The 26,570-nt window shown below is 32.5% G+C and overlaps 1 protein-coding gene across 1 annotated transcript in view; it reads left to right on the top strand.

Annotated features, from left to right (window-relative positions):
* The window catches only part of LOC135141040 (out at first protein), a 268,832-nt gene that overhangs the window by 148,912 nt on the left and 93,350 nt on the right, over window positions 1-26,570 (top strand). Inside the window, exon 3 of the mRNA XM_064071872.1 lies at window positions 18,373-18,691. Within this exon, the coding sequence (XP_063927942.1) occupies window positions 18,373-18,691 (319 nt within the window). The remainder of the gene's footprint in view (window positions 1-18,372; window positions 18,692-26,570) is intronic.

The following is a 26,570-nucleotide window of genomic DNA, read 5'->3' as shown; positions in this document are numbered from 1 at the left end:
CGCTCCGAAAGAAATCAGGATGTTATTTTACTTGAAAAGTTGAATAAACTAATTTTTGTGCCACGTTTATCTTCTCCCGGAGAATATTATTTTAAGGACGGTGTGTGCATTTCGATCGAGTTTTCTCTTTGTGGTGGTCAGTTCGTGCAAACAATGAGGACTTTGTTTACGTTCGCCGGAAAAATGCATCGTTCGTTTTGGTTTAGTTCGTCTCTTTGATTTAATTATTTCGAACTGTTGATGAAAGAGTGGTGCCAGACGGGCTTGATTAAAGTGATTTTTTAATTAAATTTTATGTAGTTTTGTGTGCATTGTGTGGAATTTGGCTAGAAAATTCATAAAGGTGGCGACAGCGTTGCAACTATGATTGACGGACACGAAAAAATCTTGACAGGTTTCCGTTTCCGGGTGGCCACGTCTGCGACAACCCATAAAGCACGCCGCTTTCCTAACCGCGCACTTAATTAGCAAATTGGATTAATACAGCGCATAATACGTATTAAACTCACAGCAGGAATTATACCCCGCGATAACGGATGATTGTAATTATCGAGGATAAAGGACGAGTACTCTGGATTCGATTATTAGTCGTCAAGGAAACAATCATCCTACGAGATCGTCTCCGCATCCTCCGTACAAGACTCCAGACACTAAATCTTCAACCGTCTAGCTTACAACCATATTATTAAGGATTTCACGTGAACACAATGGATACAATGCTCCCTTCGTGTAACGAGCATATTCACCGGGTTAGCGAAAACCGTTCCAGGATCCACTTCCAATGACTTAATGACATAATAAACTTCCTGCGACGTGTCTCGTGCCGAAAACCGAAATCAACCGTCGCAATTAGAATGCTTTATTTATTTATTCATCCACGATTCGGGATCGATTGGGGATATGCTCAGGGTTATAACGTTGATGATACGGTAATGGCCTGGCGTGCTATTGTATCTATGATTACTCGGCATGAATTGATGTGTATACCGTCTTTCCAGGATAATTAGGCGAGCTATTGTGCGCTTTTATCGCGAAGAACGTTCGCCGTCTTCGCGAAAATATTCAACTTTGCCACCTCGGCGCAACAAGTAAACGGCGAATAAGTGAATCCGAAAGTGAAATATTCCGGGAGAGCTTTCGTAGTGTAGATCGGATGACAGTTTTCGTAATTTCAGTGTAATGTGGTGGGTCAGTTTGACTCAGATTAAAAGGCGCCAGCAAGTTGTCACAGCGGTCATTGACATTGAATTTTTTTAGCAGTACTTGCCAAGATAACACTGATTTTGGCAAATGACACACTCGTTACAAAAATAAAGGGTGGGTGGGCGGGGCTAATACCTGCTACGATTATTAAAATGATGTCCGAAACTACCGAAAAAATAATTAAAAAACAACAGTTTTTTGTCCTTCGAATTCTTCGAAAATTAGCCAAGGGTCTTTTTTTATGAATTTAGATTGGTAGAAGTTATTTTTTTCGGTTCCATTTCTTCGAAAATTCTAACAATCTTACCAGAATTGATCAAATGAAAAAATGTCAAAATATTTTGGAAATTTTAGTCCGGGAGCATTAATACTTTCTGTTATTTAAATAAAAACAAAATTGAGTATAAAAATACTCAATTTTTTAGAAGTTGGTTAAAAAACCAACTTTTCAAAAATCTCAAAATTTTACTACCCTCCTCCGCCGTATAAATTTTGTCAGCGTTTTTCCAGCAACCTTGGGGTTCGTATCTTCAAAAATTCCAATAATTTTTCCAGAAGTGATAAAATAGAAATTACAATTTTCAAGATGTATATTTGAAAATTTACATTTCAAACTGAATTTTTCGAAAATTAGGTTATCTCATCAAAAACATAACTCTTGTCATCAGAAAAGAATCAGGACAGGTCAAACCAAGTCATGTAATAAAATTTAAGTCTCATGACTTAGCCTGGCCTGACTTGACTAAGCGATTTCAAAACTTTTACAATTTTCCAAAAAAAAAAATGGTTAAGTTCAGTCGACTGAGATTTTGTGCCAAATTGTAAATATTGTTCAGTTAATTACAAATCTGGAGTCACCCTCACAACATCTATTCAAATAATTGCGAAAAGTGACTTCAAAATTTTCAAAATTTTTCCAAAAAAATGTTTAAACTGAGTGCTTCGACTCAAAGTTCGTGTCAAATTGCAGATGGTCTTCCACTAAATAGGAATCCAAAATCGCAGGAACGACATCTATTCGAATAAAAGTGGAAAGTGAATTAAAAATTTTGAATATTTTTCCAAAAAAAATGGTTAAAATGAATTCTATCCACTGAGAATTAGTGCCAAATTATAGATAATTATAAATCTTACGCAAAACATTTTGTTCCATTGTGGCTTAATTAATAATTTTAGTTTTCTTTTTTGGGGAGATAATTCATTCAAATTAAACAAATTTCTGCGTGACATTCTTTGAATGTATACACATTAACAATCGAAGTTAAGCATGTACACCGATAATAATACACTCTTTTCTTTGCTTTGAATACATTTCATATTGTCTGTATCTATCTGTGGACGGCACCTCCTTGGAATTTGCACCCCCGCGGCGCAGGGGGTTGGAGGTGTCATTTACACCACTGATTTTTACTCTATAAAGGTTATCAGTACTTCAAGGGCGAGGGAAGTTTTGTCGAACTAACCTTGGACCAATTGTTTTTATGATGTTGGTATATAAATATGGACATTTCAGATAGGGTTTTTCTAGCAACATTTTAAGATGACGTCATTAAGTTTTGGACAAACAAGTAAATTTTGATTAGAGATTTAGTGGTTTGCGATAACTTTAAAGCATTCACATTTCAGGGCAACCAATTCATTGAAATTTGAAAAACGTATACCTATCACCTTTTTTCAATAGATGAAACAAACTCGATAAAATTAATCGCTGTCTAATTTTTAAAACGCTAACAGACACTTGCCTGATCTTCCCTAGCAAGGATTTTTCAGTTATTTGATTCTTCGATTTATTGACTTTTTAAATTTTCGATTTCTCAATTTTCCGACATTTCCGTTTACGATTTCTTGATTTTTGGATTCTTCAGTTTTTAGATATTTGAATTATTCAATTGTTGGCGTTTCTAAATTTTCGATTTTCCGATTAATCGGTGTTTTGACTTTTCGATTTCTCAACTTTTTGACTTCTAGATTTTTGGGTTTTGTGATTTTCCCATTTCTCGATGTCTCGACTTTCGATGTTTTCGACAATTTTTCATTTTTCAGGCTTTTGGTTTTTCAATTGTTCTATTTTTAAAATTTTCGATTTTTCCACTTTTCGATTGAGTTCTCGATCTTTGCGATTCTTCAATTTTTCCTAGATTTTTCAGTTTTTTGATTTATAGACATATCAGTTTTTCGATATTTCTGCTTTGGTATTTTTCAATATCTGGATACTTCAATGTTTCAAATTATCGTTTCGATTTTTCGACTTCTTACCTTTTTGACTTTTCAATTTTTCGATTTCTCAATTTTCCGACACTTTCGTTTACGATTTCTTGATTTTTGGATTCTTCAAATTTTCGATAATTGGATTTTCTAATTTTTGGAGTTTCTAAATTTTCAATTTTCCGATGAATTGGTGCTTTGGCTTTGCGATTTTTTCGATTTTTTGAGCTTTAGATTTTTCGATTATTTGATTTTCCGATTTCTTGATGTCTCAACTTTCGATGTTTCGATTGCCCGACGTTTCAACTTCTTGATTTTTCAGTTTTTAAATTCTTCAATTTTTCTTTTTTTCAGGTTTTTGGATATTTAAAACTTTTATTTTTCGACTTTTCCACTGGATATTTCAATTCTTCCATTCTTCAATTTTTCTAAATTTCCCTTTGGGGTTTTTTAAAATTTTGATTTTTCGTTTAGATTTTTTCACTTTCGACTCAAAGTTGGTGTCAAATTGTAGATAGTCTTCCACTAAATAGGGATCAAAAATCCCAGGAACGACATCTATTCGAATAAACGTGAAAAGGAACTTCAAAATTTTCAAAATTTTTCCAAAAAAATAGTAAATATGAGTCCAATCGACTGAGAATTTGTGCCAAATTGTAGGTAATCTTCAACTAATTACGAATCCGAAATCGACGTCACAACATTTATACAAATAAATTTGAAAAGTGCATTCAAAATTTTCAAAATATTCCCAAAAAATATGTTAAACTGAGTTCAATCGACTTAACATTGGTGTCAAATTGTAGATAGTCTTCCACTAAATAGGAACCCGAAATCGCAGTAACGACTTGTGTACAAATTAACGTGGAAAGCTACTTCTAAATTTTCAAAATGTTTCCAAAAAAATGGTTAAAATGAGTTCTGTCGACTGAGAATTAGCATCAAATTATAGATAATATTCAGCTAATTACGAATCCGGAGTCAGCGACACAATATCTATTCAAATAATTGCGAAAAGTGAATTCAAAATTTTCAAAATTTTTCCAAAAAAATGGTTAAACTGAGTTCAAACGAGTTAAAGTTGTTGTCAAATTGTAGAAAGTTTTCCACTAAATAGAAATCCGAAGTCGCAGGAACCACATCTATTGGAATAAACGTGAAAAGCGACTTAAAAATTTTCAAAATTTTTCCAAAAAAAATGTTAAAATGAGTTCGGTCGACTGAGATAATTTGTAGATAATTTTTAGCTAATTACGAATCCGAAGTCGGTGTCACAATATCTGTTGAAGTAATTGCGAAAAGTGAATTCAAAATTTTCAAAACTTTTCCAAAAAATTGGTTAAACTGTTTTCAATCGAGTCAACGTTGGTGTCAAATTGTAGATAGTCTTCCGCTAAATAGGAATCCGGAATCGCAGTAACGACATCTATTTAAATAAACGTGAAAAACGACTTCAAAATTTTCAAAGATTTTCCAAAAAATGGTCAAAATGAGTTCAGTCGACTGAAAATTATTGTCTTATTATAGATAATCTTCAGCTAATTACGAATCCGAAGTCGCCGTCACGACATCTATTCAAATAAACGTGAAATGTGAATTCAAAATTTTCAAAATTTTTCCAAAAAACTGATTAAAATGAGATCAATCGACCGAGAATTGGTGTCAAATTGTGGATAACTTTCAGCTAATTACGAATCCGAAGTCGGCGTCACGACATCTATTCAAATACATGTGAAAACTGAAATAAAAATTTTCCAAATTTTTCCAAAAAAAATGGTTAAAACGAATTCAATCGACTCAAAGTTGATGTAAAATGGTACATAGTCTTCCACTAAATAGGAATGCGGAATCGCAGTAACGACATCTATTTAAATAAACGTGAAAAGTGTCTTCAAAATTTTCAAAATTTTTCCAAAAAAATGGTTAAAATGAGTTTAGTTGACTCAGAATTACTGCCAAATTGTAGATAGTGTTCAGCTAATTACGAATCCAAAGTCGGCGGCATTACATATATTTAAATAAATGTGAAAAGTGAATTCAAAATTTTCAAAATTTTTCTAAAAAAATGGGTAAAATAAGTTCAGTCGACTGAGAATTGATGCCAAATTCGATAATCTTCAGCTAGTTAAGTATCTGGAGTCAGCGTCACAATATCTATTCAAATAATTGCGAAAAGTGAATTCAAAATTTTTCCAGAAATATGGTTAAAATGAGTTCATTCCACTCTGAATTGGTACCAAATTGTAAATAAGCGTCAGCTAGTTATGAATCCGAAGTCGGCGTCACAACATCTATTCAAATAAATGTGAAAAGTAAATTCAAATTATATCTATTAAAATTAATGTGAAAAGTGAATTCTAAATTTTCAAAATTTTTCCAAAAAAATAGTTGAACTGAGTTTAATCAACTCAAAGTTGGCGCCAAATTGTAGATAGTCTTCCACTAAATAGGAATCAAGAAGCACAGGAACGACATCTACTCGAATAAACGTGAAAAGCACCTTCAAAATTTTCGAAATTTTTCCAAAGAAATTGTTAAAATCAGTTCAATCGACTCAGAATTGGTGATAAATTCTAGATAATCTTAAGCTAATTACGAATCCGAAGTCGGCGTCACAATATCTATTCAAATAATTCCGAAAAGTGAATTCAGAGTTTTCAAAATTAAAAAAAACAAATGGTTAAAATGAGTCCAGTCGACTGAGAAATTTTGTCAATTGTAGATAATCGTCAGCTAATTACGAATCCGAAAGTCGGCGTTACAATATGTATTCAAATAAATGTGTAAAGTGAGTTCAAAATTTTTTCAAAAAAATGTTTAAAATAACTTCAATCGACTCAAAGTTGGTTTCAAATTGTAGATAATCTTCCACTAAATAGGAATCAGGAATCGCAGTCTCGACACCTATTGAAATAAATGTGAAAAGCGACTTCAAAGTTTTCAAAATTTTTCCAAAAAATTGGTTAATATGTACAATCGACTGAAAATTGGTGCCAGATTGTAGATAGACTTTCGTTAATTACGAATTCGAAGTCGCCGTCACAACACCTTTTCAAATAAACGTGAAATGTGAGTTCAAAATTTTCAAAATTTTTCCAGAATACCGCCTAAAATCAGTTCAATTCACTAATAATTGGTGTCAAATTGTAGATTGTCTTCCGCTAATTACGAATCCGAAACTGCCGTCACGACATCTATTTAAACAAACGTGAAAAGTGGGTTCAATTTTTCAAAAATTTTCCAAAAAATGGTTCAAATGAGTTCAATCGTCTGAAAATTGACATCAAATTGTAGGCAACTTTCCGCCAAATACAAATATGAAGTCTCCATCACAACATTTATTCAAATAAACATGAAAAATAAGTTTATAATTTTCAAAATGTTTCCAATGGAACGATTTAAATGGGTTCAATTGGCTGAAAATTGGTGTCAGATTGTAGATAATTTTCCCACAGTTACAACATCGTATTGCCTTTTCCATAATATCCTTCTTTCCTGACTTCTATTTGATGATTTGGCCTGGGCTGACCCGACGTGATTTTCCCTTTCTGATGTCTTAAGCTGACTTAAAATGACCTGATTAATTCAACTGATGACTCAACCGGCCCTAACGTGACCCGACTTCTCCTGACCTGACTTGACTTCTCTTTCTGATGACGTTTTCTGGCCTGATTGACTGGATTTGATGACTTGACCTGACTTTTCTTTCTGATCACATTACCTCGCTTGGCCTGACTTAATTTTTCTTTATAATGACCTGACATGGCCTGACCTAACCTATAAAACGGCACTAGAATCCGCATTGCGGTTCGTAGCATTCAATTCCTTGAAGCTTTCTTGTTCTACCATCAAGTTTGTAGACCTAGCACTCCATGGGTTTAATATGGGGAGACTAAGTTCTTTTTTTAATTTGAAGGGGCTTAAGTTAGTCTTTACATGTTTATACTAACTCCTCCAGCAATAATTTCAGAAACGTAAATAAATTTAGGTATTCGCATTTTGACCAAATTTTCTTTCTCCAAGAAAATAGCGAAGTGTTTCGCCATGGCGCATTTTTTCCCCGTTTTGCCTGTATTTTGGGTTTCTTTGGCCTTTTCCTTCCGCGAGTAAATCGTGAACTTTCCCGGAGTAACTGATTGCGTTAGCGGTGTCACTTTGGAGCTCCGCCGGAGCATGTCTATCTTGAATCGATGTCATGTACACACACGCATCGAATATTCCTCACAAAGTAAGAATTTACATACGGACATGGCAGGAGGTACTTTTTCAAAGCGTCCGTCCTCCCTTTTTCTTGTCCCTCGTTCGCTTTGTGTGTGCATGTGTAACGTTCATCAGATTTGATTCGGATAAAGAGCGTACGAACACGTTTATAAAGCAAAAAAGAGGTGAAAGGGGAGAACGCGAAAAATAAACCGGCCCCATTTCGGATTTTCGCAAAAAGTAACTTCACACAATGCATCGCTTTTTATATTTATTTAAAAATGGGGATCGCGCTTTCGAGATTTAGGCGCCGCCGAACGTTTCTAGAACGTAAATCCGTGAGTGTTCTTTTGATGTGTTTGATGCGAAATTTGTTTACGCCGGAGCTTACAGCGAGCAAAAGTCGCTTCGGAAAATGGTAATTTGTAGTGGAGTGAATATTTTATGGGCTATGACGAAATGACGAACGGAGCGTGCTCGAGCGGAATTAAAGAAATGTTTGCTGGAGATGTGATTGCGACCAGGGGGTATTAGAAGTTAACTTGGAGGGCTTCAAAAAATAAGTAAAGCTCGACAGAAATATAAATTTAAGGCGATATTGCGACGCTCTGAATGCACGACCTGAAATGATGACATAATGGCTAATGAATAAACATTAACGAGAAACTTCTGTTGACTCGTATTGAACCATCAGTCTTCCACGAACCCCGTAATTAGGAATACGGACGACGGAAAAAGGGCAATCTAATCGTGACAGGTAGATGACGACAGGACCGGCAATCAGACCAATGAATTGATAGAAAATGAGACGTGATAAGAAAATGGATTGATACGATCGGACGAAAGCGGAAATGGCCCGCAGAAATGATTACAAACGTCAAACGAGCCTTTGGCACGATTGACAAACCACTACCGGCGCCAAATTTACTTTCATCGAACGGAGAAGACAACAAAAGTTTTCCGAAAAGCTTTGTCTCACTGCTTACAACGACGAAACGAAATGAACTTCGCTGCTATAAAAAGTCACCAACTGAGAACTTGTTTGATCCACAGACTGGAGCGCGCTCAGGCCAATATCGACTCTAAGCGTTCAGAACTTCTGCCGGAAATAGATATTATTCACAAACATAATATGACATCTCAAATGTTTCACCCGATTTTGACATGGAACTATTTTTTTGTTTAACTAAGAATTAATTCTTCAATTGCGTTTGATACTAACATTCCGAAATTAGCAATACCGACTAGTGGAACCGTAATCATTCAATAGATTTCTCGATGTCTCAGTTTTTGATGTTTCGATGTTTCGCTTTTCCAAGTTTTTGCATTTTAGAGTTTCGATTTATCGATTTGTAGATTTTTCAGTTTTCCGATTTTTAAATTTTAGATTTTCGAATTTTTATTTTTTTGATTTTTGGATTTCCCCATTTTTCAGTTTTACGATATTTTAATTTTCAGTGTTTAAAATTTTAGATTTTTCAATTTCTCAGTTCTTCAATATTTTTTAATTTTTCAAATTTTGACGTTTCTGAATTTTCAGTTTTCTAATTTCCCAATTAATCTATTTTTTTATTTTCCCAATACTCGACTTCTCAAAGTTCCGATTTTTCGACTTTGCTTTTTGACTTTTCGATTTCTCAATTTTTCAACCTTTCCATGTTTGAACTTTTCAATTTTTAAAAGTTTAGGTTTTCCTATTTCTTGAGTTTTCAGTTTTTATATTTCAATTTTTCAATTTTTGGAATTTTTAAACCTTCGATTTTCCATTTATTTTTGAATTTTTCGATTTTCCAATTTTTCGATGTTTCGAAATATAAATAGGCCAAAATCGAAAAAGCAGAAAGTTAAAAATGGAAAAATTGATAAACCGAGAGATTGAACAATCAAAACATCGAAACATCCGAATCTCGATAACGAGATTTTAAGAAATTGAAAAATCGAAAATTTAAAAATACAGAAAATTGAAAAATTAAAATATAGAAGAACTGAAAACAGTCGAAAAATCGAAAAATCTAAAGTTTAAAAAATGAGAAACTGAAAATCCAAAAAAAATCCAAAAATTCCAGAAGTCGAAAAATCGAAATATTGAAAAATTCCAAAACTGAAACAAATATCCAAACACGTGGAAATTAAAAAATTGGGAAATTCATAAATCGAAAATACAAAGTCGAAAAATGGAGGAATTGAAACTTTGAGAACTCAAGAAATGGCAAAATCAAAAATAGATTAACTAAGAAATCGGAAAACTGAAAATTTAGTAATGTCAAAGTTTGAAAAATTGAAAAATAGAAATATGTATTGAAAAACTGAAAAACCAATAAATCCAGGAATCTAAAAATTTAAAATTTAGAACATTGAAAAATTAAAATCTCGCCAAATTGAAAAAAAATCGAGAACGCCAAACATCAAAAAATCAAAAAATAAAAATTCGAAAATCTAAAATTTAAAAAATGAAAAAACTGAAAAATCGACAAATCGAGAAATCGAAACTCCACAATTTAAAAAATTGAAAAATCGGCTAACTGAAAAATCGAAACATCGAAAAATTGAGAAGCCCAAAAGCAAAAAATCGAAAAACCGACCCAAAAATTGAAACATTGAAAAATTCAAAAACTGAGACTCGACAAATCGAAAAATCAGAGGATCGAGAAATCCAGGAGTCGAAAGACGAGAAGAAAAGTTAAAAAGTGAAAAATTGAAAAATCGAAAAATTTTAAAAAAGAAAAATTAGAACATCGAAAATTTAAAAATTCGGAAAATTTAAAAATTGAAATATAGAAGAACTGAAAACTCGAGAAATTGAAAAACCTAGAATTTTACAAACTAAAAAATTAAAACATGGAAAAGTAGAAAAATTGAGAAATCGAAGCAATAAAACATTCGAAAAATTGAAAAATCTAAAATTTAACGAAAAATTGAAAAGCCAAAAAGTAAAAAATCGAGAAATCAAAAAATCAAGGAGTCCGAAAATCGAAATATTCAATAATCCCAAAACTGACAGAAATATCCAAAAAATTGAGAAATAAAAAATTTGGAAAAGTGAGAAATCGAAAAACTAAAAAACCAGTCGAAAAATCATAAACTTAGAAAATCGAAAAATCGATAAATCAAAAACCTGAAAAATCGAAAATAATAATAATAATAATAATGTCTTTATTGCCCAACAGAATTTCCATTTAGAGGACAAATTAAGTTAAAGTAACAACACAAGAATTAACGAAATAATAAAAATAATAATATGCTAAAACAGTAAACTAAATACAACTAAATTAAACAATAATGTGATACTTTCAAGCAGTTTTTAACAAACAAACTAAGTAAATAATGAAATTAATTAAGATTCCCTAAAAATAAATAAATAAATTAATTGAGGAAGTGGAAAATCGAAACTTTAGGAAGTCGAGAAAAGGAAAAATCTAGAATTTTTAAAATCGAAAAATTGAAAAATCGAAAATTTAAAAAATGGAAAATTGAATATCCAAAAATAAAAAAATCGAAAAATCGAAAATTCAGAGTCGAAAAATTGAAAAGTCGAAGAACCGAACAATTGTTCCAAAACTGAACGAAATGTCCAAAAATTGAAAAATCGAGAAATCCATGCACGGAAAAATAAAAAAATAAAAATTCGAAAATCGAAAATTTACAAATCGAAAATGTGAAAAATCCACAAAGAGAAAAATCGAAACCCCAGAATTTAAAAAATCGGAAAACTGAAAAAGTGAAACCCCAAATGTAATTCGTGAAATCCAATCGAAACGTTGAAAAATGCAAACACAAAGAAAAATTGGAAAATTGAAAATTTAAGAATTGGGAAAATTAAAAAATTGAAATATATGTAGAAGAACTGAAAACTCGAGAAATTGAAAAACCTAGAATTTTAAAAACTGAAAAATTAAAACACGGAAGAGTTGAAAAATTGAGAAATCGAAGTATAAAGCAGTCGAAAAATTAAAAAATCTACAGTTTAACGAAAAATTGAAAAGCCAAAAAGTAAAAAATCGAGAAATCAAAAAATCAAGGAGTCCAAAAATTCGAAAAATCGAAATATTGAAAAATCCCAAAACTGAAAGAATTGTCAAAAAAATCGAGAAATAAAACATTTGGAAAATTGAGAAATCGAAAAACTAAAAAAGCAAAGTGGAAAAATCGTAAACTTAGAAAATCGAAAAATTGAAAAATTAAAAACCTGAAAAATCAAAAAATTGAAGAAGTGAAAAACGAACCTTTGGTAAGTCGAGAAATGGAAAAATCTAGAATTTTCAAAATCGAAAAATTGAAAAATCTAAAGTTTAAAAAATGGAAAACTTGGATACTCAGTTCGAAGACAAAAAATCGAAAAATCGAAAAATTCAGAAGTCGAAAAATCGAAAAGTCGAAGAATCGAACAATTGAAAAATTCCATAACTGAAAGAAATGTCCAAAAATTGGAAAATTGAGAAATCGAAAAACCAAAAAATCGAAGAATCGAAAAACTGAAGAATCGAAACTTTGAGAAGTCGAGAAATGGGAAAATCAAAAATATGTAAATCAATTGAGAAATCGGAAATCTGAAAATTTAGCAACGTCAAAATTTGAAAAATTGAAAAATCGAGAAATCCAAACGTGAAAAAATAAAAAAAATAAAAATTCAAAAATCTGGAAAATGGAGAAATCGAAACTCCAGAATTTAAAAAATTGAAAGATCGGATAACTGAAAAAGTGGAAGGCCCAAAAGTAATTCGAGAAATCCAATAATCAAAACGTTGAAAAATGCAAACACAAAGAAAAATTGAAAAATTGAAAATTAAAAAATTGGGAAAATTAAAAAATTGAAATATGGAAGAACTGAAAACTCGAGAAATCGAAAAACCTAGAATTTTAAAAACTGAAAAATTAAGACATGGAAAAGTTGAAAAATTGAGAAATCGAAGTAATAAAACAGTCGAAAAATTGAAAAATCTAAAATTTAAGGAAAAATTGAAAAGCCCAAAAGTAGAAAATCGAAAAATAAAAAAATCAAGGAGTCCAAAAATCGAAAATTTCAAAAATTCCAAAACTGACAGAAATATTCAAAAAATTGAGAAATAAAAAATTCGGAAAATTGAGAAATCCAAAAACTAAAAAAACAAAGTCGAAAAATCATAAAATTAGAAAAATGAAAAATTGAAAAATCAAAAACATGAAAAATCGAAAAATTGAAGAAGTGGAAAATCGAAACTTTAGGAAGTCGAGAAATGGAAAAATCTAGAATTTTTAAAATCGAAAAATTGAAACATAATAAAATTCAGAAGTCGAAAAATCGAAAAGTCGAAGAATCGAACAATTGAAAAATTCCAAAACTGAAAGAAATGTCCAAAAATTGAAAAATTGAGAAATCGAAAAGCCAAAAAAAGTCGAAAGAAAAATCGAAGAATCGAGACTTTGAGAAGCCGAGAAATGGGAAAACCAAAAATATGTAGATCAATTGAGAAATCGGAAAACTGAAAATTTAGCAACGTCAAAATTTGAAAAATTAAAAAATAGAAACACTGAAGAACTGAAAAATCAAAAAATCGAGAAATTTAAATATCTAAAATTTAGAGCATTAAACAAAATTGAAAAATCGAGAAATTCAAACATGAAAAAATAAAAAAATTAAAATTCGAAAATCTAAAATTTAGAAATCGAAAAACTGAAAAACTGAAAAGCTCAAATGTAATTCATGAAATCCAATAATCGATACGTTGAGAAATGCAAACACAGAAAAATTGGAAAATTGAAAATTTAAAAATTGGGAAAATAAAAAAATTGAAATATGTATATATAGAAGAACTGAAAACTCGAGAAATCGAAAAACCTAGAATTTTAAAAACTGAAAAATTAAAACATGGAAAAGTAGAAAAATTGAGAAATCGAAACAATAAAACATTCGAAAAATTGAAAAATCCAAAGTTCAACGAAAAATTGAAAAGCCCCCAAAAATGTAAAAAATCGAGGAATCAAAAAATCCAAGAGTCCAAAAATCAAAAATTCGAAAAATCGAAGTATTGACAAATTCCAAAACTGAAAGAAATATCCAAAACATTGAGAAATTAAAAATTTGGAAAATTGAGAAATCGAAAAACTAAAGAAACAAAGTCGAAAAATTGATAAATCAAAAACCTGAAAAATCGAAAATCGAAGAAGTGGAAAATCGAAACTTTAGGAAGTCGAGAAATGGAAAAATCTAGAATTTTTAAAATCAAAAAATCGAAAAATTTATAAACTGAAAGAAATGTCCAAAAATTGGAAAACAGAAATCGAAAAACCAAAAAAAGCAAAGTGGGAAAATCGAAGAATCGAAACTTTTAGAAGTCTAGAAATGGGAAAATCAAAAATATGTAGATCAATTGAGAAATCAGAAAACTGAAAATTTAGCAACCTCAAAATTTGAAAAATTGAAAAATAGAACTACTGAAGAACTGAAAAATAAAAAATCGAGAAATCTAAATATCTAAAATTTAGAACATTAAGCAATTAACATATCGCAAAATTGAAATATCGAAAATCTGAAAAATCCACAAATCGAGAAATCGAAATTCCAGAATTGAAAAAATTTTAAAATCGGATAACTGAAAAAGTGGAAAACCCAAAAGTAATACGAGAAATTCAATAATGGAAACGTTGAAAAATGCAAACAAAAAGAAAAATTGGAAAATTGGAAATTTAAAAATTGGGAAAATTAAAAAATTCAGAAATAACAATCGAAAAATTGAAAAATCTGAAATTTAACGAAAAATTGGAAAACCAAAAAGTATAAAAATCGAGATATCAAAAAATAAAGGAGTCCAAAAATCGAAATATTGAAAAATCTCAAAGCTGAAAGAAATTGAGAAATAAATAAATTGGAAAATTTAGGAATCGCAAAACTAAAAAAATCGTAAGCTTCACAAATCGAAAAATTGAAAAATCGAAACCTGAAAAATTGAAGAATTGAAGAAGTGAAAAATCGAAACTTTGGCTAGTCGAGAAATGGGAAAATAAATAAAACAAGATTAGTTCAGAAATTGAGAAACTGAAAATTTAGAAACCTCAAAATTTTACATTGAACCATCCGAAAATTGAGAAATCGAAAATTTGAAGAATGGAAAATCTCAAAAGCGTATTTAATAAACCACAAGTTCAGGATTATGCTACTTTTTAACGTTTAAATGACATTTATTCGACAAAATTGTAAGAGGACATCATCAATTGTTGGGGGGCATGAACGGATAAATTTTGACTAACGATTTAACATGCTGCCAATAACTATAAGTTGGAAAATGTTGATTTCTTTTCCAAAAATCTGTTGAAATGTAAATTGTATTATTCTTGAACATTATGTATTAAATCGTTAAGATGTTCAAGAACTTTGTTCACTTATTCGTTGTAAAGTTCGATTAGATGCTCGAAACGGGTTAGTTCGTAGTGGATCAGCTCTAACGAAAGTCGGCTTATACATACATCAATCGCTTAGAGTCGATATTGGCCTGAGTGCGCTCGGGTCTGTAGATCAAACAAGTCCTCCTACCCCGATTTACAGTGTGACGTGTAAGCCGAGTGGGCGAAATTTGAGTTGACTGACCCGGCGACATTCGTTTCGATCGCTTCGTCTGCGTCTGCTCATTGACTATTCACGAACTTTAAACCAATCAGTGTTATTATTGTAAACTCGTGGGCGCCCCGGTCTTAATCCCTCTTAGAGAATCTTGGCCCAAATTGCTTTATCTCGCACAAACCTATCTGTCGCATAATCATTGGCTGGTGTATAGCAACCGGGTCCGTCAATTCAATGTGTTGTTCCCTTCCGGCGTACCCGGCTTATCAAATCAGCTGAAACTCTAACTGAATTTACAACGGAACGGCATTTGCCGTTCGGAAAGCTACTCCCGTCCGGAAGTTTCATTGCCACCGACACTGTTGCAATACCGGTCGGTATTATGCAGCTGAAATATGTAATACACGGACGCACTATTACTTGGAATATTCGCCATCGCGCGTCCAATTTGTACCTCAAGCCCGTATCTCGTCGTGACTGGTGTATCCTTTTCAATATAAATATTATCGCGATATTCTGCATTATGTACCGAAATATGTAATATCCTCCGACACCCTTTTTTCCGAGCATCCGACCGAACTTTCGACGTTTCAATGCAATGCCGATACAATGCACAGATATGGGAATATATTGTCGCGGCTGTCAAATTACTTACTCCAAATGTGGCACCGGAAATGTATTGCTCCATTGTTGGGTGTTGTTGGCGCGTTTTGCTTGTTTTAAGATCGAGTTTGTAGCGAGCGGAAAAACTGAGGTGAAAAATTAGGAACTTTTCTGTTAAACATTCCCAACAATTTGTTGAATTTAGAGCGTCCTAACAAACTGAACAAATATTTGAACGGCGTTTGGAACGATGATGAATTTCGTTTATTTGCATACTGGCGAATTAAAACATTTCGGGTTATGATCAACAAAGTTTTTTTTGTTCGACGTGGACGCCGCAGCTGGAAAGGTGAAAAGGTCACTCCAAACGAGACAAATCCAGGTCGCGTATTTATTCGCCCGAACAATAAACTCTTGCTAGATTTTGTATAAGAATTATTTAAACAATATAAGTTCCGATCTTTGACTTCACCTCTTTGTTAGCTCAACCGGAGTGAGATAATGAAATCTGATGTACACATACACGAGTTATGTTCCATCTGGCGAGAATTCTGCGATTCTCCCGGCTTTAATTTCGCCCCACCCCGATCATTTTCCGCGAAATAACGAGCACATCCACCTGGAGCGGCAATAATACAAGATGAAAGGGTCATCCGGTGAAGATAAATTAAAACTTGTAACTATTCCGCTTCACCGGGTTCCAGCGCTGTTTTATCCGAAACGAATTGGATGAGGAATTTTTAAAAATGGTGATATCTCTCCTGCTGATGGCTATGCGGCAGCAGGAATCGAGCTGCACCTGCAGACACCAGGAGTAGCATAAATTTCACGGAACGAGGACGTGAATGGGTGCAATTAAACTTTTGTAATAAAGTGCGGCTGTAGTATTTAGGGAGGCGCAGTGTGCTTGCCTAGCAAAAAATTAGTTCGAAGTCGATTTTAAAATCGTGCAAAATGCATGATGTGTCGGCGACATAAACGTGGACAAAACGCTTTCCGAGTGGATATCTATTGATCGAGGAATTTTTCATAACTATGACGGTATAAAATTTTACGGCGCGGTCGGAGGTGGCAGGCAAATATTACAGTTCCACTGGCAATAATCGTTACATAACCTCTGGGAGATTATATTAGGTCTAGGGGCGGTTTTTTCCGTCCCGAAATTTTATTAAGAAATATAAATTATTCATCAATTCACTTACAATATCGGGGTGGAACTTCCTTTAATTATTTACGCTCTGACGAAAGTCTACACTAAAAGGATTACAGTCGGGATATCACGGCAATGCGGTCAGGATAACTCCTAAATGGATTAGGTGAAAACTTTTCATTTGCGTCTCGTTTGTCGTAAGTTGATAGGAGCTCGAACGAATTAACGTGGAGAAGTTTTTTATTTGTCGTTGAAGGCACGGCAAGCCGAATTAAATAGGATAATAATTACCATTCGGGGTTTTTGAAATAACAAAGTTTAACTTTTTCGTTTCAGGTAGTTAAATTAATGTTTGCAGCAATTTTCAGGCCAAATTAACAAACTTCGTTTAAAGTTTGCCCTGTTTTTTTGTATTGTGAACTCTTTCATGATCGGAGTAATGGGTAAATTAAAAACTGAAACTTTGACGGCGACTTTCACGGGTGGGGCGGCGTGTCAAGACTCCTGACGTTGAACGACTACACAAAAAACCCATTTGTTCTGTGGACATGAATAAACATGTCTTTTACGGACACTTTCATATTTACTCGCCCTAGAATTCTGCTGATTCATTTTTCACGTCCAACGTTGAATTGCGTTACAAATATTTGTTTACTAAGGTGGACGCCAGACGCACTATATACAGCGCGCTCAATTTTTAATCGTGACGTCATCGCCTGTCCGAAAGGGAAATCCGACGTTAATTGCTGATAGTAATAAAACGGCAACGTTTCGCAGGATAAAACTTCCATCCCGTCTAACTTTCCCATTTCAATATTAATTTTACACTCGAGTGTGTTTTATCTTTTCTTTGTTTTACCCCAGCTTGTTGCGAAGCGAATATAAAAACTCCATCAAAACTCCTCACTCCTCCCGCCTAAATCCATATTAGTTCTCTTAAAACAAAGCCCATCACGACACTTTGATGTCCTCCATTAGTTAATTGAAGCGTCTTTTTCCCCCAGGGGGCCCAGAATTAACACGCATTGTACGAACCGACCCACAACAATAAAACTCATTACCATGGCGAGGATTTAACCTTGGCGCGACCGCACAATACAGCCTCTATTAAGAATGTGTTTTCGAAACGATCCCTGCCGGGGGGATTAAAACCACTCCGCGTTGGGCAAAATCGGGCTCAACGGCCAGAAGTGTTTCTCTCTATTAATCCTACTTCTGTTACTTCGAATCCCTAGAATTATGGCGTGTTCGGGCCGACGGCCATCTCCACAATGGGCCTGACGCGAATGCAAATGCCAGGATACGGACGAACGTGGCAGGTATTAGAGGGGTCGAAGGGACGAAACGGAAAAAGCACGAATCTACTTATACCCTACATGTTGCGCGAGCGAACGGCACGTTGGGACTGCGTCAAAAGCGGCGTCATTTTTGACGAGTGACGTCACTCTATTAATTATAATGTTTTGTGCATTTGCAGGAAGTGCAAATCCTTAAAGCCCTCATCCTCGGCGAGGAGGAGCGCGGCCAGAGCCAGTACCAGGTCGTGTGCTTCATCTTCCACTTCGAGAAGGAGTCGTTCATCTCCTCCGACGCCATGTCGAAGCTCCGCCAGAAGAACCCGAGCACGATCCGCACCCCGGAGGAGGACCTCGGCAGGACCAACTACACCATGGACTACACCGTCGTCCTGCCGCACTCCGGACTCATCTCGCCGTTCATCGGCGACCTCTGCGCCGAGGCCGGCGAGGCCACCTACACCAGGCACGCCGACCTGGTGATGTGGGCGGCGGTTCAAGGTACGTCCGAAAACCCTCTTTTGCGAATTTCCACGTGTTGGAGTCGGCGTCGTGCATAAATCACCCGCGGCATGAAATTATAACTTCGCCAAAACGTATAAATCAGTAAAAAATCCATCATTTCGCCCGGGCGGGAGCTGAGTTATGGCTGTTTCGTACAAGTTGTCTTAAGGAAACGTCGCGGTTTCGGCATCTGCTTTAACTTATCGCAGGTGGAAATGTCAACGCGGTGTTGAGGGGTGATGTATGATGGCTGATTGGGGTTGGGGCAAATATTAGCGTTTCATTTGTGGGGGTAATGATGTCGCCGTGTTGCCGTATGTCGGCGGAATTTATGATGATGTCTTAAATAGGAGTTCGAGGCAGATGCCAGTAATTAATACGTTAGTATAAATTGGTAGGTAGGCTCGGAAGGAAAGTTTACGCCACACTGCTGTGTACAATCGCACTACAACGAAATTTACATTTTACTCTATAAAATTTTATTGACAATAACGGGACGGACAGTAGTTACATTTGGTAAGAAATATTTGTGGCTCACGCCAGTTCTCTCGAATTTGTCGGAGAAGATTTCGCAGGTAGTTGTTCCCATAAAATAATGGTCACTTTCGTTCGTGAGTAACGATGGTCCGGACATGAATTATTTTGCTTTCTAACATCTTTCGACCAATCGTTCCGTATCAAAAATTTCATCACTTTTTCAAATAAAATACTCTTTAAAAAAAAAAAACGATATTGTCGTTGAGTGACATGTAACTGGCATAATAATAAAAACGTGCCATTTTTGTTAACTGATATTTTTTTCATAAATGTCGCAAAATTATTAAATTTGTCTGATCATCCCCACCAATAATGTGATGACGTCACTTCAAATTTATGCATAGTAAATGTGTTTTAAATTGTATACAGTAACATAGTCCTACACATGTAGTTTATGACTCCGTGTTGAATTTTCCGAAACGTCCAGATTTTTGGAAAAAAAATCAAAATTATAAAACAATATTTTGCAATTTAATTTTGAATTTGCAAAATCGAATACTTTGAAATCTTGCAGATGTTTTAAAGTCATGATAAACATGATACATAGAAAATAGAAAAATCGATTTTTAGTGTTTCGATTTATCAATTTTTTCCGGATTTTTAGTTATTCGATTTTGAATTTTTGACTTTTTTAATTTTTCAACTTTTCGAATCAAAAAACTTGAAAAATTGCAAAGTTTTAAAATTGAAGAATCAAAAATGTTAAAACGAAAAGTACGGAACAAAGAAAACTTCGAAAAATCTAAAAATTTAAGAAGCCAAAAATTAACAAATAGGAAGAATAAAAATTCTGAGAATCTTAAGAATTGAAAAAGTCCAAAAATCGAATCACTGAGAAATCCGAAGATTGAAAATAAAAAAATTTGAATAAACGAAGAACTATAAATTGAAAAAACAAAGGAAATGAAAACACGAAAAATTTTGATATAGAATTGACAAAATAAAAATTAAAGACTCGCGAAAATGAAAAGTAAAAGTGAAGGACTTAAAATTGAGGAGACGAAAATTGCAAAACCGAAAAATGTAAAAAATAAAAAATCAAAGATTCAAAATTTGGCGAATTGCAAGACGAAAGCAAATTTGAAAAAATGGAGGAATGGAAAAACGAAAAATTGCGATATAAAATCGAGACGATGAAAATAAAAAAAATCGGAAAAATGAAAGTGTGGAAACGAAAATTTGAAAAATCGATATTTAGTTTTCCAATGTTTCAATTTCTGGTTCCTTCAGTTTTTCGATTTTCCACTTTTTCGTTTTTTTGATTTTGCTGATTTTTTAGTTTTTTGATTTTTTTATTTTTGAAGCAAAAAACTTGAAAAATTGCAAAATTTTAAAATGGAAAAATCAAAAATGAAAAAAAGAAAAAGCATAAAATGAAGGACATTTTGATAAATCAACATTAAAGAAACGAAAAATTGAAAAATAGAAAGACTAAAAATTGAGGAACATAAATATCGAAAAAGTGCAAAATCTAAAGACGAAGTATTTTAAAATCAAAATATTGAAAATTAAAGAAATCGCAAAATCGAATCATTGAGAAATCTAAAGATTGAAAATTTGAAAAACTGAATGAACACAAATTAAAAAACGAAAAATTCTGAAATAAAACCAAAAAAATACACATTAAAAAATCGTTAAAATGAAAAATAAAAATTAAGAATTTTAAAATTGAGGATATGAATATTTTAAAATTCGAAAAAACTTGGAAGTAGAAAAACTGAGAAATTGAAAAATTAAAGTTGAAAAAAGAAAAGAAAAACTATAAAACTGAAATCTTGCAGATGTTTTAAAGTCATGATAAACATGATACATTTTTTATTAAAATATATTTGCTTATCCCCTCTAAAAAATTTATGACGTCACCTCAAAATTTTGCAGAATAAATCATATCTTAAATGCATAAAATATGATGATTTTTTATACTTGTCATTTATCACTGCATTAATATTTTTTTAGATTTGGTTATACAGGGTGTCTCAAAAAAGTTAATGACTGAGTCAATTTGTTTTATTGAAGAAATCAAGAATAGCAAAACTGAATACTTTGAAATAGTGTAGATGTTTTAAAATTTTTGTAAGCATGGTAACTTTTTCGAAAATTTGATTAATCAAATATGCGGCAAATCGAAAATCGGAAAAACTGAAATTCACTAATGCAAAAAACAGAAAATCGTAAAAATCGAAAATCTAAAAATGGATAACCAAAAAATCGAAAATTGAATGAATCAAATACCGAGGTCGATCGAAAAGTGGAAATTCACAAACCTCAAAAATCGAAAATTGAAAAACGGAAAAACCAAAAAATCGAAAAGTCAAAAATTTGTAATACTGAAAATTAAAAAAATCAAAAACAAAAATTAAAAAAAATCGGAAATTAAAATAATCAAAATATATAAAGTAGAAAAAATTGCAAAGCCTAAAAACTGAAACGAACAGAAAAATCGAAAAAGCAAAAAATTGGAAAAACAAAAATTCGAAAAATCTAAAATCGCAAAAGTGGAAAATCGAAAATCTGAATAAAGAAACTTGGAAATTCTGAAAATTGGAAAATCGAAAACCAAAAAATCGGAGAGAAACAAAATTGAAGTCTAAAAGGTGAGAATGGAAAAATTGAAAAACCGAAAATTCTAAAAATCGACAATGGACAAATTGAAAATCGCAAAATTTAAATTGAAAAATTGAACATAGAAAAATCGATGAATTGAAAAATCGAAAATTCGACTACTCAAATTTTCTAAAAATCGAAAAATCATAAAACCGAAATATCCAAAATTCTAATGGTCGAAAGTCTGAAAACTGAAAATCGAAAATTCTGAAAAGCGGAAAATAGAATATCGAAAAATTTAAAAGAAAGAAAATCGAAGTCTAAAAATCGAAGAATGGAAAAATTAAAAACCAAAAATTCGAAAAATCAAAACCGAAAAGTTCAAAGATTTAAAAAGGAAAATCGAAAAATCAAAAATCTGAAAATTGAAACTCGAAAATTCGGAAAATCGAAAAGTAAAAAAATTGAAGCCTAAAAGCTGAAGAATGGAAAACTGAACAATCGAAAATTCGAAAATCAAATATCGAAAAATCGTTAAGCCGAAAAATCGAAAATTTGATGAATCAGATATGGGAAAAACCGAAAATCTGAAAATACAAAACTGAAAAATCGAAAATCTAAAAATGGAAAAACCGAAAATCGAAAATTCAATGAATATAATACGTAGGTCGATCGAAAAACCGGAAATTCACAAATCTGAAAAATCGGAAATTTGCAAGATTGAAAAACCGAAAATTGAAAAATCAAAAAACCGAAAAATGGAAAATTCAAAAATCGAAAAATAGGAAAACAGAAAATTCGAAAATTCATAATATTGAAAACTCTAAAAGTCGACAATTCAAAAACCGAAAAGTAAACAAATTTCAAAGCCTAAAAAGTGACGAACAGAAAAATCGAAAACTCGTAAAATCATAAAGTGGAAAATCGAAAATCGAAATATCGAGAATCGACAAATTAAAAAACCGAAAAATCGAAAAATTAAAAAATCGGAATTCGAAAAATGAAAAAAAAAACGAAAATTCAAAAATCGAATAATCCGAAACTAAAATAATAGAAAAGGGTAAAAGTAAAAATTGCAAAGTCTAAAACTGACGAACAGAAAAATCGAAAAATTAAAAAGAATCGAAAAATATCTAAAAATGGAAAAATCGAAATGCTCAAAAATCGAAAATTCGATTAACCGATATTCTAAAAATCGAAAAAACGGACACAAATCCACAAATCTGAAAAATCGAAAATAGAAATATCGAGACTGGAAAAATTAAAAACTGAAAAATTGAAAAATCCCAAATCGAAAAATGAAAAAACCAAAAATTCAAAAATCAAACTATCGGAAAGTAAAATAATCGAAAAATGGAAAAATAAAACAAATCGCAGAACCATAAAAACCGAAACAAACAGAAAATTCGAAAAACCACAAAATCGGAAAAACGAAAATCGAAAAATCGCAAATCGAAAAATCGTAAAATCAGAAAATGGAAAATCGAATATTCGAAAATTGAAAAATCGAAGGTCGAAAAATAAAAAAACCAAAAAATCGAAAAATTTAATGATTAATGGAAAATCGAAAAATCGAGAATAGAATAATTAAAAAACCGGAAAATTGAAAAATCGGAAATCGAAGAATCAAAAACGTAAAATCGAAAATTCAAAAATCAAAAAAATCGGAAAGTAAAAAATTTGTAATACTGAAAATTAAAAAAATCAAAAACAAAAATTAAAAAAAATCGGAAATTAAAATAATCAAAATATATAAAGTAGAAAAAATTGCAAAGCCTAAAAACTGAAACGAACAGAAAAATCGAAAAAGCAAAAAATTGGAAAAACAAAAATTCGAAAAATCTAAAATCGCAAAAGTGGACAATCGAAAATCTGAATAAAGAAACTTGGAAATTCTGAAAATTGGAAAATCGAAAACCAAAAAATCGGAGAGAAACAAAATTAAAGTCTAAAAGGTGAGAATGGAAAAATTGAAAAACCGAAAATTCTAAAAATCGACAATGGACAAATTGAAAATCGCAAAATTTAAATTGAAAAATTGAACATAGAAAAATCGATGAATTGAAAAATCGAAAATTCGACTACTCAAATTTTCTAAAAATCGAAAAATCATAAAACCGAAATATCCAAAATTCTAATGGTCGAAAGTCTGAAAACTGAAAATCGAAAATTCTGAAAAGCGGAAAATAGAATATCGAAAAATTTAAAAGAAAGAAAATTGAAGTCTAAAAATCGAAGAACGGAAAAATTAAAAATCAAAAATTCGAAAAATCAAAACCGAAAAGTTCAAAGATTTAAAAAGGAAAATCGAAAAATCAAAAATCTGAAAATTGAAACTCGAAAATTCGGAAAATCGAAAAGTAAAAAAATTGAAGTCTAAAAGCTGAAGAATGGAAAACTGAACAATCGAAAATTCGAAAATCAAATATCGAAAAATCGAAAAACCGAAAAATCGAAAATTTGATGAATCAGATATGGGAAAAACCGAAAATCTGAAAATACAAAACTGAAAAATCGAAAATCTAAAAATGGAAAAACCGAAAATCGAAAATTCAATGAATATAATACGTAGGTCGATCGAAAAACCGGAAATTCACGAAAAATTAAAAAGAATCGAAAAATATCTAAAAATGGAAAAATCGAAATGCTCAAAAATCAAAAATTCGATTAATCAATATTCTAAAAATCGAAAAAACGGACACAAATCCACAAATCTGAAAAATCGAAAATCGAAATATCGAGACTGGAAAAATTAAAAAACTGAAAAATTGAAAAATCCCAAATCGAAAAATGAAAAAACCAAAAATTCAAAAATCAAACTATCGGAAAGTAAAATAATCGAAAAATGGAAAAATAAAACAAATCGCAGAACCATAAAAACCGAAACAAACAGAAAAATCGAAAAACCACAAAATCGGAAAAACGAAAATCGAAAAATCGCAAATCGAAAAATCGTAAAATCAGAAAATGGAAAATCGAATACTCGAAAATTGAAAAATCGAAGGTCGAAAAATAAAAAAACCGAAAAATCGAAAAATTTAATGATTAATGGAAAATCGAAAAATCGAGAATAGAAGAATTAAAAAACCGGAAAATTGAAAAATCGGAAATCGAAGAATCAAAAACGTAAAATCGAAAATTCAAAAATCAAAAAAATCGGAAAGTAAAATGTAATCGAAAAATGCAAAAAAATTGCAAGTCTAAAAACTGACCAACAGAAAAATCAACAAATCGAAAAACGGAAAAACCGAAAACTCGAAAATTCAAAATACCGCAAATTTGAAAAATCAGAAAATGGGAAAGTAAAAAAATCGAAAACTTGAGTCACCCTGTATGTATAAACAAATCCAAAAAATATAAATGGAATGGTAAATCACAAGAAGAGACTCATCATATTCTGAAGATTTTAGATAGCGTATTTATAAAATTAAAACTAATTCAGAGTAAGAATTTGGTCAACACGTAAATTTCGTTGTAGTTTGAGCCTACCTACAAATTCTGCCCTTGGACGATTTGTACCGCCTCCTTCGGTGACGGCCGGCAAAAATGATCCGCCCATAGGCTCAAAACATTTGCGTACGATTGTACATAACATGAATCAGGCATTCCGCTAACGCACAAATTAATTTGCCCGGATTTTTTCGGTTTGAGCGTTAACAGGGTTTTGCGTTATTATTATTTATTCGCGCATATTCATCTGGTGAACAATACCGGGGCTAAAATGAATCCTTGATTTACTCTTAACAAAAGTGATTTTTACAGCTCCACGAACTACTTAGACTTAAATTCCTTTATGTGTCCCGAAGTAGTATCATGAATAACAAACTCGGCGTCTATGATCTCGCAGCCATTTCCTCGAATTGCTTGTACGATTCTCAAATGTATTATGCAATTCCTTTGCCGGATTTGTCTGCAGATAAAAAAATGCAGCAGTTCAGATCGACCGGAGCTTTCCGGAACGGCACGGCTTTGGCAGGATTTGTTTATGTTGTATCCACATAAGCACAACCTCTACCTAGTTGTAGTAGTTTCATTCGTCCCAAGGGAACCTAAACAAGATCAGTCTCCCCCTGCAAGCTCTTAACATTATTAAAAAAGTCCATTGTCTTAATTATCCCCGTCTAGGCGAGGCGCTATTTGAGTTCGATAACTTTGATTGAACCAGTTCGTCAATATTATTCCGATGCACTCTGGCGAGGTTTAGTCGAAATCCCCGGATCCCAGTCACACTAAATCGCTCGAAATTGTTGAATAGTTGAAGCAACTCCCCAAATCCGGCCGTAAAATCGCATCGATACTCCGCTCCGTCGCGACGAAACAATTAAAATAACGCACGACCGTTTACGAATTCATCGGCTTGTAGAGACCGTCTCGAATTTGCATTTTCCAGCGAACGACTTCGATAAGAACGTAATTAGTCGTGACCGCGACTGCTCATCTGCTTAATTCCGTACGGCCGGAGTGGCTAAGCTAAAATACGAAGTGCGAATTCGGAATAATGTATGCGCAAACAAGCCGACAAGAAATAAAACAAAACGGGAATAAAAGCGGAGCGCTTTTTGGCGGACACGACGAAAAAACACGACGATAAATTTTAGTTGAACGATTTCACCAATTGTGAAAACCTCCTAGCCTAAAAACCCATTCGGCGGGACTTAATACGCTTTCAGTGCTGAATCGTTGTATAATTTCTATTCAGTGCGGGGCTTCCGCAGAACACGTGTAGGGAAAATTCGAGAAAATTGGCGGCGGCGGCCGGGTTCGACGCGGATCGACGTGGGGGGGGGGGGGGTTG

This window comes from Zophobas morio, unplaced genomic scaffold (assembly GCF_036711695.1).
Source record: "Zophobas morio isolate AGI-343-1 ecotype UQ-CSIRO unplaced genomic scaffold, CSIRO_AGI_Zmor_V1 ptg000041l, whole genome shotgun sequence".
NCBI classification, from domain to species: Eukaryota; Metazoa; Arthropoda; class Insecta; order Coleoptera; family Tenebrionidae; genus Zophobas; species Zophobas morio.
Note: the sequence above shows the minus strand (reverse complement) of the source record. Positions and strands in the feature narration are given on the sequence as shown.